General features: G+C 43.5%; 1 protein-coding gene across 3 annotated transcripts in view; it reads right to left on the bottom strand.

The window, feature by feature from the left end:
• Window positions 1–5,790, bottom strand: part of LOC130310531 (uncharacterized) — a 46,381-nt gene extending 40,591 nt beyond the window's left edge. For 2 of the 3 annotated variants that reach the window (XM_056552404.1, XM_056552416.1), the window contains exon 1: window positions 4,970–5,790. In XM_056552404.1, coding sequence (XP_056408379.1) covers window positions 4,970–5,123 — 154 coding nt within the window. In that variant the 5' untranslated portion in view covers window positions 5,124–5,790. Of the gene's footprint in view, window positions 1–4,761; window positions 4,823–4,969 lie in introns of those variants that run through there. The other variant, XM_056552424.1, reaches the window with a different exon arrangement.
• Between the last annotated feature and the right edge of the window lie 11,344 nt (window positions 5,791–17,134).

Below are 17,134 nucleotides of genomic sequence, written 5' to 3'. Positions count from 1 at the left end.
GGGTTAGAGCACAAAGGCAATGTGAACTTACCTAACCCTACTGTGTCTCTACTGTGTTGTCGCAGAGGAAGATGCCAATTGCTCCAAACCAGGCGGAAAAAAATTCCTTCCCGGTTCAAAGATGATGTCAGAATAAATCCCTGGATCAATGTTCTACCCCATAAATCTAGTATCCATAATCTGTAATATTAAAGTGGTATTCCGGGCAAAAACATCTTATCCCCTATCAAAGGATTGGAGATAAGATATCTGATCTCGGGGGGCCCGCTGCTGGGACCCCCCGCGATCTCCCTGCAGCACCCGCATTCTATGCGGGTGCTGCATCTCCAGTTTCGGAGTCAGACATCACAACATCATGTGGCAGAGAGTTCCATAGTCTCACAGCTCTTACAGTAAAGAATCTCTGTCTGTGATGATGAAGAAACCTTCTTCCCTCTAGATGTAGAGGACGCCCCCTTGTCATGGTTATTGGCCTCAATATAAAAAGATCACTAGAAAGATCTCTGTACTGTCCATTCATATATCTGTACATTGTGATCAGATCCCTCTAAGGCTGGGTTCACACCACGTTTTGTTAAATACGGTTCCCGTATACGGCTGGGAGGAGGGGGGCGGAGCTTAATCGCGGAGCCCGCACTCAACCATATTCGGGAACCGTATTTAATATATGTCTATGAGCCGACCGGAGTGAACCGGCCGTATGCGGTTTCCCGACCGTAGAAAACGAAGACGACCGGAGGCTGCGGTTCACTCCGGTCGGCTCATAGACATACATTAAATACGGTTCTCGAATACGGTTGAGTGCGGGCGCTGCAATTAAGCCCCGCCCCCTCCTCCCAGCAGTATACGGGAACCGTATTTAACAAAACGTGGTGTGAACCCAGCCTAAGACGTCTTTTCTCTAAACTAAATAACCCCAAGCTTGATAACCTTTCTTGGTCCTGTAATCCTCCATCAATTATCTTTGTCCCCTCCTCTGCCCCCTCTCCAGTTCTGCCATGTCCTTATATACAGGTGCCCAGAATTGTACACAATACTCCATATGTGGTCTGACTAATGATTTATACAGAGGTAACTATGTCCCTGTCCTGAGCCTCTATGTCTCTCTATACATCCCATGACTTTATTAGCCTTGGCAGCTGCTGCCTGGCACTCGTCACTAACGTCGAGTTTACTGTCCACAATGGCACAGTAAAGTCCATTTTGGTAATAGTTTGACATAGTGTCTTATTATTTAGCTCATAATTGTACATTTAGTTTTCACAGCCCAAGTGCATAACCTTACATTTTGCCATGTCTGTGCCCCGCGCCTCCAGCTTCCCCAGATCCCTCTGTAATATTATGTTATCCTCCTTAGGGTGCATGCACACCACGTTTTTGCAATACAGTTCCCATATCAGGTTTTTGATGAAAATCGGATTCCTCAAAACCGGACTAAACTGTATCAAAACATTTGTACACATTTCAACCCGTATACGGTTAAAAGTCCTATACGGTTAAGAAAAAAAATGCATACGATTTTAACTTTTTATTCCATTTTGAATAAAGTTTCACTTGTTTGAATGAAATTCCAAGAAAAAAAACTGTGCAAAGTCAAAATCCGTATGGTGAAAACCGTACAGAACCGTACGCACATATGGTTCTGTACTGTTCCCATTAACTCCCATGTTAAAAAAAAAACCTATATGGTTTAGTACGGTTTTTCCCTTGGACCAAAAAAAAAAACTTGGTAGTCTATGGTTTTGGGTACGGGTAAAAAAAACGGACAAAACCGTATAAGACCCAAAACAGACTAAACCTGATGATGGGTTTGACATACGGTTTACAATGTTAAAGGGGTATTCCAGGATTTTTTTTTATTTGACTATGCTACAGGGGCTGTAACGTTAGTGTAGTTCATAATATAGTGTCTGTACCTGTGTGTGATGGTTTTCTCACAATTCTTCTGTGATTTTCACTCCAATATTTATTTTTACCAGCATACAAAATGACTGTTGTCTCGGATTTTTCCCAGGTTGCAATGCGGCCCGAGACCTGACTCACTAGTCAGCTGATGACAGGGAGCCTGTCTGCTTCACTGGGTTAAGCCATCGCTTGGTGGGAGAGGGATCAATCTGCAACTAATGCACCAGCTCTAGGCACCCTGATTGAAAATCAGTGGTCTTTTGAATGGATGCAGCTCATTTATGTTTCAATGGGTGGGGTGGCTGATGTGTGGGAGGGAGGACAATGGAATTGTGGGATTTGTAGTCAAAAAAAAGAAAACTCAAACAGGAAATACCAGTCCATTACTGTCTGCCAGGTACGTACTAAAATCACCTTATGGTGGAGAACCCCTTTAAGTTAATGCATATGGTTTTGTATACGGTTCCATACAGTTTTTAACTTGAAACCTTATACAGAGAGTCGAATTGTCTACAAGGTCGAATTTCTGGTTCTGAATGTCAGAAATGAAACTTAGTAAACAGGAAGAGAGAGAAAAGCGCCGTGTGCAAAACAGTCCCTCCTAGTTAGAAAGTCTTTGCTTCGTCAGTGTAAAGGAATGTTCCAGATGAGCCTCAGCAGTGATCGGACGTGCCTGGATATTACCCATCTGCCTGGATTTTACCTCAAGCTCTGGATTCACTGTTCATCTTATTGACTCTAAAGAAGATAATGAAGAAAGGATCCCACTTTGGACTGGATATTTTTTATTTTTTTTTGTTTTTGCTGCCTTTTTCCCCTTTTTTCATGTAAGTTTTTTGTTGTGGATTTGCTGCGTTCCAGGGAGTGCGGAGACTTTGTGTTCCACTTTTGTGCTGATTCTGTAAGACGTAGGACAGTTCTGTGTTCTTACTTACACACTTTTGAATTTACTTTATGCTTTTTACGTACTGCGCCCTTCCTGGTTGCGTCAGCAAGTTTGAAAGTATTTCTCACCACCAGGGGGTGGTATTGCCTCGTGAGAAAACAGTGTTTCCCAACAAGTGCACAACCAGTGTGCCTCCAGCTGTTGCAAAACTACAACTCCCAGCATGCCCGGACAGCCGCTGGCTGTCCGGGCATGCTGGGAGTTGGAGTTTTGCAACAGCTGGAGGCACACTGGTTGGAAAACACAACTTTAGAAAGGTTTTCAAAACAACTGCTGCCAGAAAGTTATACAGATTTGTAAATTACTTCTATATAAAAATCTTAACCCTTCCTGTACTTATCAGCTGCAGTTTGCATCAGAGGAAGTTGTGCAGTTCTTTCCAGTCTGACCACAGTGCTCTCCGCTGACACCTCTGTCCATGTCAGGAACTGTTCAGGGCAGGAGAGGTTTTCTATAGGGATTTGCTCCTACTCTGGACAGTTCCTGACACGGGCAGAGGTGTCAGCAGAGAGCACTGTGGTCAGACAGAAAATAATTATACTTTCTCTGGAGCATACAGCAGCTGATAAGTACTGGAAGGATTAAGATTGTTATATAGAAGTAATTTACAAAGCTGTATAACTTTCAGGCACCAGTTTATTTGAAAAGATTTTTATTTTTCCCACCCGAGTACCCCTTTAAGGCGTAGGGTTTGCTTAAAGGGGTACTCCGGTGGAAAACTATTATTTTTTTTTTTAAATCAGTTGGTGCCAGAAAGTTAAACAGATTTGTAAATTACTTCTATTAAAAAAATCTTAATCCTTCCAGTACTTTTTAGGGGCTGTATACTACAGAGGAAATGCTTTTCTTTTTGGATTTCTCTTCTGTCACGAGCACAGTGCTCTCTGCTGACATTTTATTAACTGTCCAGAGCAGGAGAAAATCCCCATAGCAAACATATGCTGCTCTGGACAGTTCCTAAAATGGACAGCAGAGGTAAGCAGAGAGCACTGTGGTCGTGACAGAAGAGAAATCCAAAAAGAAAAGCATTGCCTCTGTAGTATACAGCCCCTAAAAAAGTACTGGAAGGATTAAGATTTTTTTAATAGAAGTCATTTACAAATCTGTTTTACTTACTGGCACCAGCTGATTTAAAAAAAAAAAAAAAAAAAGGTTTTCCACGGGAGTACCCCTTTAAGGAATTTGAGACTAAGCTCCAATATGATGGAATTGCACTTAGAGTGGCCAACACAATATATTCTTCTATACAGGTGAATAGAAACACATGATCTTTAGGGCTCATTCACGTGGCAGAATTTCCCAGCATTGGCCAATCTGGAATTCCGATGCAGCAGCCTCCCATTGTCCCATTGCACCGTGCATGCGACAGATATTCTGCCATGTGGAGGAGCCCTTAGACATGTCTTGACCTGTTGGTCCTTTATCTTTATTATTTATTGGTGGATGTAGTAGGGTTGGGGGAAAAACAAATCACAGAAAATAGGGCAAAAATTACCCAAAAATCACAGTAAAAAGGCCAAACCTACCGGTACAAGGGCAGGTTAGACACTAATTCCCATTATGATGTAGATCAGCCACAATGCTAGATAGGGGAGGTCACATAGGTGCGAAATACTGATGGACGACCACTTACACACCTTCTATTCAGGAGCTGCTTAGTATCATAGTTGTACACAGATAAGGCATATACAGGGCGGCAGTAACATGATAGCGTGTAGTCCACCATACCGGCGTACAGCCTATTAGTGACACCCATACTATTTGACCAGGCGGGCTGTGCACCCCACAAAGCACTGGCACCCCAGGATCCCCCCCCGCGCATCACAAGGCCGGACCACACACATATATATATATATAAATAAATATATATATATATATATATATATATATATATATATATATATACGCACTAGACATGATAAACTTGAGGTATTAGTTGCTATCGTCTTGCTCTTCGTTCTGCTTCTTTTCTTTTATAAATATTATAAATAAATAAATAAATAAATTTAAAAAAGTAAAATACAAGAGAGACGTGAGAGAGAGAAGAGATATATAGAAGCAAATGAGGCGTCCTGCCTGCACTATAAGAGGGCAATGTAGCAGGGGGGGTTCACTTACCGGAGAAGAGCACCAGCAGTACCAGCCAGGACATCCTTCCCTCTGGAGTGTCGCGTTGCTTGTGCATTGTATATAGTGTGAGTGAGTGAGTGAGCGGCTCCCTCAATGCAAGTCTATGGGAGAGGGCGTGACAGGGTGCGGGGCGTGACGTCATGAAAGGGGTGGGGCTATGACGTCACAGGCTCCCGGCGCCGGCTACGGCATTTGGAATAGTTTGTTCCAAACCCTGGGCAGCGGAGTACCCCTTTTACCATTGTCAGTGACAGTGATATTAATAGGACACGTAGGAACACCCAGTAAATACCAGAGTAAAAGTATTTCAGGTTTTGCCAATCCCGCTTGAACGAACATCACATGACTAGTGTTGCTCGCGAATATTGGCAATGCGAATTTTATTCGCGAATATCGCATATTCGCGAAGATAGCGCCATATATTCGTAATTATTGGTGTGCGAATTTCCGCGTATGCAAATTTTTGTATATGCTAATTTTCGCATGCGCGAAATTTTCGCATATGCGAAAATAAAAACGGGAATATCACGAATATGCGAATATTCGCGGATATATGACGAAATTCGAATATGGCCTATGCCGCTCAACACTACACATGACCAGAAACGTGAAGGAATTTCCTTCTCGTCATTTACGCTGTAGCACTGAATTGGCTCTAAACACGGCACAATTCTTTCTTATTCTCCTAAAGGTCTTATACTTACTGCACTTTCACTAATAAACAACAGGGGGCACTCACCAGAGGTGCGGAGACACGTGACTGTAATGCTTACACCATGAAGAAGCGGCAGGCGGTGTAAAAGTTTACAATAGTGGCTCTATAGCAGTGGTCTTCGACCTGCGGACCTCCAGATGTTGCAAAACTACAACTCCCAGCATGCCCGGACAGCCAACGGCTGTCCGGGCATGCTGGGAGTTGTAGTTTTGCAACATCTGGAGGTCCGCAGGTTGGAGACCACTACTCTATTGCATTCCATTCCTGAAATAACCAACACATGAAAAATGGTTAACAATCCCTTATTATTAATATTTAATATTGTATTTATTTATCCAGCTTTTCTATTACATTTGTCGTTGAATGATTTGTAAACACAACCAACCTTTTCAGGGTTAAATTTAAAAACTTTAACCCCTTAAGGACGCAGGGTTTTTCCTTTTTCTTTGCCCTTTCGTTTTTTTCCTCCTTACTTTTAAAAATCATAAATAACCCTTTACATTTTTCACCTAAAAATCCATATACCGGTAATGGCTTATTATTTGCGCCACCAATTCTACCTTGTAATGACTTCAGTCATTTTACCCCAAAATCTACGGCGAAACCAAAAAAAAAAAAAAAATCATTGCGGGACAAAATTGAAGAAAAAAACACCATTTTGTAAATTTTGGGGGCTTCCGTTTCTACGCAGTACATTTTTCGGTACAAATGAACACTTTCACTTTATTCTGTAGGTCCATACGATTAAAATGATACCCTACTTGGGCTGGGTTCACACTACGTTTTTTTGCCATACTGTTTTCAATCCGTTTTTCTAAAGAAAACCGTATGGCAAAAAAACGGATGGAACAGTATGGGAAAAAGTAAACCATATGCGTTTTTAAACAGTATACTGTTTTTAAAAGTGCATACAGTTCCGTCAGTTTTTATAAAAAAAAAAAACATACGTTTTTGAAAATTTTGTCCATTTTTAATGGGAGGGGTCTTGGGTGGGGACTTTAGGATTCAAATGCGCGTGTGCAAAGTAAAAACCGTATACGTTTTTCCCGTATGGAACCGTATACATGTGCATTTCCCATCGACGTCCATGTTAAGAAAAAAACGTATGCGGTTGCAGTACGGTTTTTAAACCGGAGTCAAAACCGTGGTCAACCTCCCATTAAAATTGGACAAAATTTTCAAAAACGTATGTTTTTTTTTTTTTTTTATAAAAACTGACGGAACTGTAAGCACTTTTAAAAACACTATAGTGTTTAAAAACGCATACGGTTTACTTTTTTCCCATACTGTTCCATCCGTTTTTTTGCCATACGGTTTTCTTTAGAAAAACGGATTGAAAACAGTATGGCAAAAACGTGATGTGAGCCCAGCCTGAGGCTGGGTTCACACTACGTTTTTCAACTACGGTTCCCGCATACGTTTTCTATCAAAAACCTTATGGGAAAAAAACGGATGGAACAGTATGGGAAAAAGTAAACCGTATGGGTTTTTAAACAGTATACTGTTTTTAAAAGTGCGTACTGTTCCGTCCGTTTTTGTAGAAAAAAACCATACGTTTTTGAAAATTTTGTCCATTTTTAATGGGAGGGGTCTTGGGTGGGGACTTTAGGATTCAAATGCGCATGTGCAAAGTAAAAACGTATACTTTTTTTCCCGTATGGAACCGTATATATGTGCGTTTCCCATTGACGTCCATGTTAAAAAAAAACGTATGCAGTTGCAGTACGGTTTTTAAACCGGAGTCAAAACCGTGGTTGACCACGATTTTGTCTCCGGTTTAAAAACCGTACTGCAACCGCATACGTTTTTTTTAACATGGACGTCAATGGGAAACGCACATGTATACGGTTCCATACGGGAAAAAAAGTATACGTTTTTACTTTGCACATGCGCATTTGAATCCTAAAGTCCCCACCCAAGACCCCTCCCATTAAAAATGGACAAAATTTTCAAAAACGTATGGGTTTTTTTTCTACAAAAACGGACGGAACAGTATGCACTTTTAAAAACAGTATACTGTTTAAAAACCCATACGGTTTACTTTTTCCCATACTGTTCCATCCGTTTTCCCCCCATACGGTTTTTGATAGAAAACGTATGCGGGAACCGTAGTTGAAAAACGTAGTGTGAACCCAGTCTGATATAGGTTTGATTTTGTCGTATTTCTGGGAAAAATCATGAACACATGCAGGAAAATGAATATGATTAAAAATTGTCATCTTCTGACCCCTATAACCATTTTATTTTTTTGTGTATGAGGGCTCATTTTTTGCGCCATGATCTGAAGTTTTTATCGGTACCATTGTTGTATTGATTGGACTTTTTGATCGCTTTTTATTTATTTTTTCATGATCTAAAAAGTGACCAAAAATACGCTATTTTGGACTTTGGAATTTTTTTTTTGCGCGTACGCCATTGACCGAGCGGTTTAAATAATGATATATTTTTATAGTTTGGACATTTACGCACGCGGCGATACCGCATATGTTTATTTTTATTATGGTTACATATATTTTTAGATGGAATTTGGGAAAAGGGGTTGTGATTTAAACTTTTAATAAGGAAGGGGTTAATGTGTGTGTTTTTAAACTTTTATTTTTAACTTTTTAATTTTACACTTTTAGTTCCCTTAGGGGACTTTAAGGAGGAATCATTAGATTCCTCATACAGATCAATGTGGTTCCATAAAACAACATTGATCTACGTGCTCTGAGCTCGATTGATAAAGCCTGGTCCTGCCCCAGGCTTTATCATTCACAGCGCAGTAGCAGCAGCACGAGGAGATGTAAGCCCTCTGGCTACCTCAGCAGTTGGTCGACCACAACAAATATTAATGTTCCGTGGGCTAATATGAATGTACCCCAGATATTAATGTTCCGTGGGCAGATATGAATGTACCCCAGATATTGATGTTCCATGGGCAGATATGAATGTACCCCAGATATTGATGTTCCGTGGGCAGATATGAATGTACCCCAGATATTGATGTTCTATGGGCAGATATGAATGTACCCCAGATATTGATGTTCCGTGGGCAGATATGAATGTACCCCAGATATTGATGTTCCATGGGCAGATATGAATGTACCCCAGATATTGATGTTCCATGGGCAGATATGAATGTACCCCAGATATTGATGTTCTATGGGCAGATATTAATGTTCCCCAGATATTGATGTTCTATGGGCAGATATGAATGTACCCCAGATATTAATGTTCCGTGGGCAGATATGAATGTTCCCCAGATATTGATGTTCTATGGGCAGATATGAATGTACCCCAGATATTAATGTTCTATGGGCAGATATGAATGTACCCCAGATATTGATGTTCCGTGGGCAGATATGAATGTTCCCCAGATATTGATGTTCTATGGGCAGATAAGAATGTACCCCAGATATTGATGTTCTATGGGCAGATATGAATGTACCCCAGATATTGATGTTCTATGGGCAGATATGAATGTACCCCAGATATTGATGTTCCGTGGGCAGATATGAATGTACCCCAGATATTGATGTTCCATGGGCAGATATGAATGTACCCCAGATATTGATGTTCCATGGGCAGATATGAATGTACCCCAGATATTGATGTTCTATGGGCAGATATTAATGTTCCCCAGATATTGATGTTCTATGGGCAGATATGAATGTACCCCAGATATTAATGTTCCGTGGGCAGATATGAATGTTCCCCAGATATTGATGTTCTATGGGCAGATATGAATGTACCCCAGATATTAATGTTCTATGGGCAGATATGAATGTACCCCAGATATTGATGTTCCGTGGGCAGATATGAATGTTCCCCAGATATTGATGTTCTATGGGCAGATAAGAATGTACCCCAGATATTGATGTTCTATGGGCAGATATGAATGTACCCCAGATATTGATGTTCCATGGGCAGATATGAATGTACCCCAGATATTGATGTTCTATGGGCACATATGAATGTACCCCAGATATTGATGTTCTATGGGCAGATATGAATGTACCCCAAATATTGATGTTCCGTGGGCAGACATGAATGTACCCCAGATATTGATGTTCCATGGGCAGATATGAATGTACCCCAGATATTGATGTTCCGTGGGCAGATATGAATGTACCCCAGATATTGATGTTCTATGGGCAGATATGAATGTACCCCAGATATTGATGTTCCGTGGGCAGATATGAATGTACCCCAGATATTGATGGTCTATGGGCAGATATGAATGTACCCCAGATATTGATGTTCCGTGGGCAGATATGAATGTACCCCAGATATTGATGTTCTATGGGCAGATATGAATGTACCCCAGATATTGATGTTCCATGGGCAGATATGAATGTTCCCCAGATATTGATGTTCTATGGGCAGATAAGAATGTACCCCAGATATTGATGTTCCATGGGCAGATATGAATGTTCCCCAGATATTGATGGTCTATGGGCAGATATGAATGTACCCCAGATCTTGATGTTCTATGGGCAGATATGAATGTACCCCAGATATTGATGGTCTATGGGCAGATATGAATGTACCCCAGATATTGATGTTCCGTGGGCAGATATGAATGTACCCCAGATATTGATGTTCTATGGGCAGATATGAATGTACCCCAGATATTGATGTTCTATGGGCAGATATGAATGTACCCCAGATATTGATGTTCTATGGGCAGATATGAATGTACCCCAGATATTGATGTTCTGTGGGCAGATATGAATGTACCCCAGATATTGATGTTCTATGGGCAGATATGAATGTACCCCAGATATTAATGTTCCGTGGGCAGATATGAATGTACCCCAGATATTGATGTTCCATGGGCAGATATGAATGTACCCCAGATATTGATGTTCCGTGGGCAGATATGAATGTACCCCAGATATTGATGTTCCATGGGCAGATATGAATGTACCCCAGATATTGATGTTCCGTGGGCAGATATGAATGTACCCCAGATATTGATGTTCCGTGGGCAGATATGAATGTACCCCAGATATTGATGTTCTATGGGCAGATATGAATGTACCCCAGATATTGATGTTCTGTGGGCAGATATGAATGTACCCCAGATATTAATGTTTCGTGGGCAGATATGAATGTACCCAAGATATTAATGTTCCGTGGGCAGATATGAATGTACCCCAGATATTGATGTTCTATGGGCAGATATGAATGTACCCCAGATATTAATGTTCCGTGGGCAGATATGAATGTACCCCAGATATTGATGTTCTATGGGCAGATATGAATGTACCCCAGATATTGATGTTCTATGGGCAGATATGAATGTACCCCAGATATTGATGTTCTGTGGGCAGATATGAATGTACCCCAGATATTGATGTTCTATGGGCAGATATGAATGTACCCCAGATATTAATGTTCCGTGGGCAGATATGAATGTACCCCAGATATTGATGTTCCATGGGCAGATATGAATGTACCCCAGATATTGATGTTCCGTGGGCAGATATGAATGTACCCCAGATATTGATGTTCCATGGGCAGATATGAATGTACCCCAGATATTGATGTTCCGTGGGCAGATATGAATGTACCCCAGATATTGATGTTCCGTGGGCAGATATGAATGTACCCCAGATATTGATGTTCTATGGGCAGATATGAATGTACCCCAGATATTGATGTTCTGTGGGCAGATATGAATGTACCCCAGATATTAATGTTTCGTGGGCAGATATGAATGTACCCAAGATATTAATGTTCCGTGGGCAGATATGAATGTACCCCAGATATTGATGTTCTATGGGCAGATATGAATGTACCCCAGATATTAATGTTCCGTGGGCAGATATGAATGTTCCCCAGCAGGGGCGGACATATCGCCTGTGCAGCCGGTTCAGCTGCACAGGGGCCCAGCGTGGGAGGGGGCCCGGCCCGCCCTCACACGCTGGGCCGGTCCTACCATCGGACCCAGTGCACAGGGCCGCCATCAGGGGGTAAACCCATACACTTGTATGGGGCCCGGAGCTTCAGGGAGGCCCGGACGTCCCTGTACTTTTTTTTTTCCGGCTAGTCAGTGAGTGACTGCGACTGTCACTCACTGACTCCTGGCTGGGTACCTGTCAGAACTATGACCGGGCCTCATAGTCTGGGGGGCCCGCAGGACTATGAGGCCCGCTCTTTCTAGGGCGCGGGCCCCTTAAGAAGTACGGAAGGGCCGGACAGGCCAGGGGCTGATGGGAGTCGACGTGCCCCGCGCAGGCACGCACGTCTACTCCAGTCACCTGACCTGTCCCGGCGCGATCTCCAGTCCAGCAGCCTCCCGACGGATCCTCCCCGTGCAGTGACACTCTGACAGGAGCAGCAGCTGCACCGAACCCCGGCAGAGTAAGTGAACGGGGTGTGTGTGTGTGTGTGTGTGGGGGGGGGGGGGGGGGGGGGGTTGGATGGGGGCTATGTTGTTTGCAGACTACAATGGTGATGAGAGGTGCAGGGGAACTGGTGCTTGGGGTGTTATAGGGGTGATGAGAGGGGGGGGGTTATGGGGGTAATGAGAGGTGCAGGGGGTGTTATGGGGGGATGAGAGGTGCAGGGGGTGTTATGGGGGGATGAGAGGTGCAGGGGGTGTTATGGGGGGATGAAAGGTGCATGGGGAGGTTATGGGGGTGATGAGAGGTGCAGGGGGTTATGGGGGTAATGAGAGGTGCAGGGGGTGTTATGGGGGTAATGAGAGGTGCAAGGGGGTGTTATGGGGGGGGATGAGAGGTGCAGGGGGTGTTATGGGGGGATGAAAGGTGCATGGGGAGGTTATGGGGGTGATGAGAGGTGCAGGGGGGTTATGGGGGTGATGAGAGATGCAGGGGGGGTTATGGGGGTAATGAGAGGTGCAGGGGGGTGTTATGGGGGGGATGAGAGGTGCAGGGGGTGTTATGGGGGGATGAAAGGTGCATGGGGAGGTTATGGGGGTGATGAGAGGTGCAGGGGGGTTATGGGGGTGATGAGAGATGCAGGGGGGGTTATGGGGGTAATGAGAGGTGCAGGGGGGTGTTATGGGGGGGATGAGAGGTGCAGGGGGTGTTATGGGGGGATGAAAGGTGCATGGGGAGGTTATGGGGGTGATGAGAGGTGCAGGGGGGTTATGGGGGTGATGAGAGATGCAGGGGGGGTTATGGGGGTAATGAGAGGTGCAGGGGGGTGTTATGGGGGGGATGAGAGGTGCAGGGGGTGTTATGGGGGGATGAAAGGTGCATGGGGAGGTTATGGGGGTGATGAGAGGTGCAGGGGGGTTATGGGGGTGATGAGAGATGCAGGGGGGGTTATGGGGGTGATGAGAGATGCAGGGGGTGTTATGGGAGTGATGAGAGATGCAGGGGGTGTTATGGGGGTGATGAGGGGGGGGTGTTATGGGGTGATGAGAGGTGTAGGGGGGGTTATGGGGGTGATAAGAGGTGCAGGAGGGTGTTATGGGGGTGAAGAGAGGTCCAGGGGGTTGTTATGGGGGTGGTGAGATATGCAGGGGGCATTATAATAGTGATGAGGAGAGGTGCGGGGGTTATAATAGTGATGAGGAGAGGTGCGGGGGTTATAGTAGTGATGAGGAGAGGTGTGTGGGGGGGGGTTATAGTAGTGATGAGGAGAGGTGTGTGGGGGGGTTATAGTAGTGATGAGGAGAGGTGCGGGGGTTATAGTAGTGATGAGGAGAGGTGTGGGGGGGGGGGTTATAGTAGTGATGAGAGGTGCCTGGGGGGGTTATAGTAGTGATGAGGAGAGGTGTGGGGGGGTTATAGTAATGATGAGGAGAGGTGCGGGGGTGGTTATAGTAGTGTTGAGGAGAGGTTTGGCAGGGGTTATGGGGGTGATGAGGAATGATGAGGACACAGAGGATAAGAGGTATTATATTTAGTGGGTATAGTGTGTGGCAGGATTATATTTAGTGGGTACAGTGTATAGCAGTATTATATTCAGGGTACAGTGTGTGGCAGGATTATATTTAGTGAGTACAGTGTATAGCAGTATTATACTCAGGTTACAGTGTATAGCATTATTATATTCAGGGTACGGTGTGTGGCAGGATTATATTTAGTGGGTACAGTGTATAGCAGTATTATATTCAGGGTACAGTGTGTGGCAGGATTATATTTAGTGGGTACAGTGTATAGCAGTATTATACTCAGGTTACAGTGTATAGCATTATTATATTCAGGGTACGGTGTGTGGCAGGATTATATTTAGTGGGCACAGTGTGTAGCAGTATTATATTCAGGGTACAGTGTATAGTATTATTATATTCAGGGTACAGTGTATAGCAGTATTATATTCAGGGTACAGTGTGTGGCAATATTATATTTAGTGGGTACAATGTGTGGCAGTATTATATTCGGAGTACAGTGTGTGGCAGTATTATATTCAGGTTACAGTGTATAGCAGTATTATATTTAGTGGGTACAGTGTACAGCAGTATTGTATTCAGGTTACAGTGTCTGGCAATATTATATTTAGGGTACAGTGTGGGGCAGTATTTTATTTAGGGTACAGTGTGTGACAGTATTTTATTTAGGGTACTGTGTGGGGCAGTATTATATTTAGTGGGTACAGTGAATAGCAGTATTATATTTAGTGGGTACAGTGTATGGCAGTATGCTATTCATGGTACAGTGTGTGGCAGGATTATATTCAGGGTACAGTGTGTGGCAGGATTATATTTAGTGGGTACAGTGTATAGCAGTATTATATTCAGGGTACAGTGTGGGGCAGTATTTTATTTAGGTTACACTTTCTGGCAAGGTTATAATGATTATTGTCTTCATGCAGAGGATGAGGATCTGCTGACAGTGAGGAGCCAATGATGTCTGCATGTCAGACTCTGCAGAGAAGATGGAGCTGGGGGAAGACCTGGTCTCTGGACGAGATGAAGAAGAAAAGAAGACGTCACTCAGGTCACTGACATCATTGTGTGTTCTTATGACTGTCCCATCAGAGCTGTAGTCACTTGTAAGTTCTGCAGTGATGATGGGTAAAACTGTGTCCAATCTGTGTCTCTTCAGCTGTTACAAAACTACAACTCCCATTGCCTGATGCTCTCCAGACATGATGGGAGTTTTAGCTTTCCAACAGCTGGAGAACCACTTCAACCGAGGTGATCGGTGGGGGTCTCAGGCCTTGAGTTGTGTAAGGGGCCCCGAAATTTCTGATGGCAGCCCTGCCAGTGCACATATGACAGGGAAACCAGTCTTGCCCAGTCACTAAACTGCTACTTACATCTGCCCATGGGGACTTCCTGGCTGAGGTGCGTGCAGTGAGTGACGTCATCGCAAGCACCTGGACGCTGACGTCCAGCGCAGAGCGTGCGATGATGTCACTTATAGCGCGCACCTCTGCCAGGAAGTCCCCATGGGCAAATGTAAGTAGTGCAGGCCAGGTAAGAGTGTGTGGGTGAGTGAGAGTGTGTGTGTGTGTGTTTGTTTGTTGGGGTTATGCTACGCTACCTTATGTGGGGAATCTATGCTACCTAATGTGGGGAATATATGCTATGCTACCTAATGTGGGGAATCTATGCTACCTAATGTGGGGAATATATGCTATGCTACCTAATGTGGGGAATCTATGCTACCTAATGTGGGGAATATATGCTATGCTACCTAATGTGGGGAATCTTTGCTACACTACCTAATGTGGGGAATATATGCTACGCTACCTAATGTGGGGAATCTATGCCATGCTACCTAATGTGGGGAATATATGCTATGCTACGCTACCTAATGTGGGGCTACGCTACCTAATGTAGGGAATCTATGCTACGCTACCTAATGTGGGGAATATATGCTGCGCTACCTAATGTGGGGAATATATGCTACGCTACCTAATGTGGGGAAATTATGCTATGTTACCTAATGTGGGGAAACTATGCAATGCTACCTAATGTGGGGAATATATGCTACCTAATGTGGGGAATCTATGCTACCTAATGTGGGGGAACTGCTGCCTATCTAATGCAGATTAATGTGAGTTGCAGTGCAATTTTATGGCATATTACTTTTTTTTTTTGGGGGGGGGGGGGGGGCCCAGGCACATTCTTTGCACAGGGGCCCTCTGTTGTCTGTGTCCGCCCCTGTTCCCCAGATATTGATGGTCTATGGGCAGATATGAATGTACCCCAGATGCTGATGTTCTATGGGCAGATATGAATGTACCCCAGATATTGATGTTCTATGGGCAGATATGAATGTACCCCAGATATTGATGTTCTATGGGCAGATATGAATGTACCCCAGATATTGATGTTCCGTGGGCAGATATGAATGTACCCCAGATATTGATGTTCTATGGGCGAATATGAATGTACCTCAAATATTGATGTTCCGTGGGCAGACATGAATGTACCCCAGATATTGATGTTCCGTGGGCAGATATGAATGTACCCCAGATATTGATGTTCTATGGGCAGATATGAATGTACCCCAAATATTGATGTTCTATGGGCAGATATGAATGTACCCCAGATATTGATGTTCCATGGGCAGATATGAATGTTCCCCAGATATTGATGTTCTATGGGCAGATAAGAATGTACCCCAGATATTGATGTTCCATGGGCAGATATGAATGTACACCATATATTGATGTTCTATGGGCAGATATGAATGTACCCCAGATATTGATGTTCTATGGGCAGATATGAATGTACCCCAGATATTGATGTTCCGTGGGCAGATATGAATGTACCCCAGATATTGATGTTCTATGGGCAGATATGAATGTACCCCAAATATTGATGTTCTATGGGCAGATATGAATGTACCCCAGATATTGATGTTCCATGGGCAGATATGAATGTACCCCAGATATTGATGTTCTATGGGCAGATAAGAATGTACCCCAGATATTGATGTTCCATGGGCAGATATGAATGTACACCATATATTGATGTTCTATGGGCAGATATGAATGTACCCCAGATATTGATGTTCCGTGGGCAGATATGAATGTTCCCCAGATATTGATGGTCTATGGGCAGATATGAATGTACCCCACATATTGATGGTCTATGGGCAGATATGAATGTACCCCAGATATTGATGTTCTATGGGCAGATATGAATGTACCCCAGATATTGATGTTCTATGGGCAGATAAGAATGTACCTCAAATATTGATGTTCCGTGGGCAGATATGAATGTACCCCAGATATTGATGTTCTATGGGCAGATATGAATGTACCCCAAATATTGATGTTCTATGGGCAGATATGAATGTACCCCAGATATTGATGTTCCATGGGCAGATATGAATGTTCCCCAGATATTGATGTTCTATGGGCAGATAAGAATGTACCCCAGATATTGATGTTCCATGGGCAGATATGAATGTACCCCAGATATTGATGGTCTATGGGCAGATATGAATGTACCCCAGATATTGATGTTCTATGGGCAGATATGAATGTACCCCAGATATTGATGGTCTATGGGCAGATAT

This window comes from Hyla sarda, chromosome 1 (genome assembly GCF_029499605.1).
Source record: "Hyla sarda isolate aHylSar1 chromosome 1, aHylSar1.hap1, whole genome shotgun sequence".
Classification (NCBI taxonomy): Eukaryota; Metazoa; Chordata; class Amphibia; order Anura; family Hylidae; genus Hyla; species Hyla sarda.
Note: the sequence above shows the minus strand (reverse complement) of the source record. Positions and strands in the feature narration are given on the sequence as shown.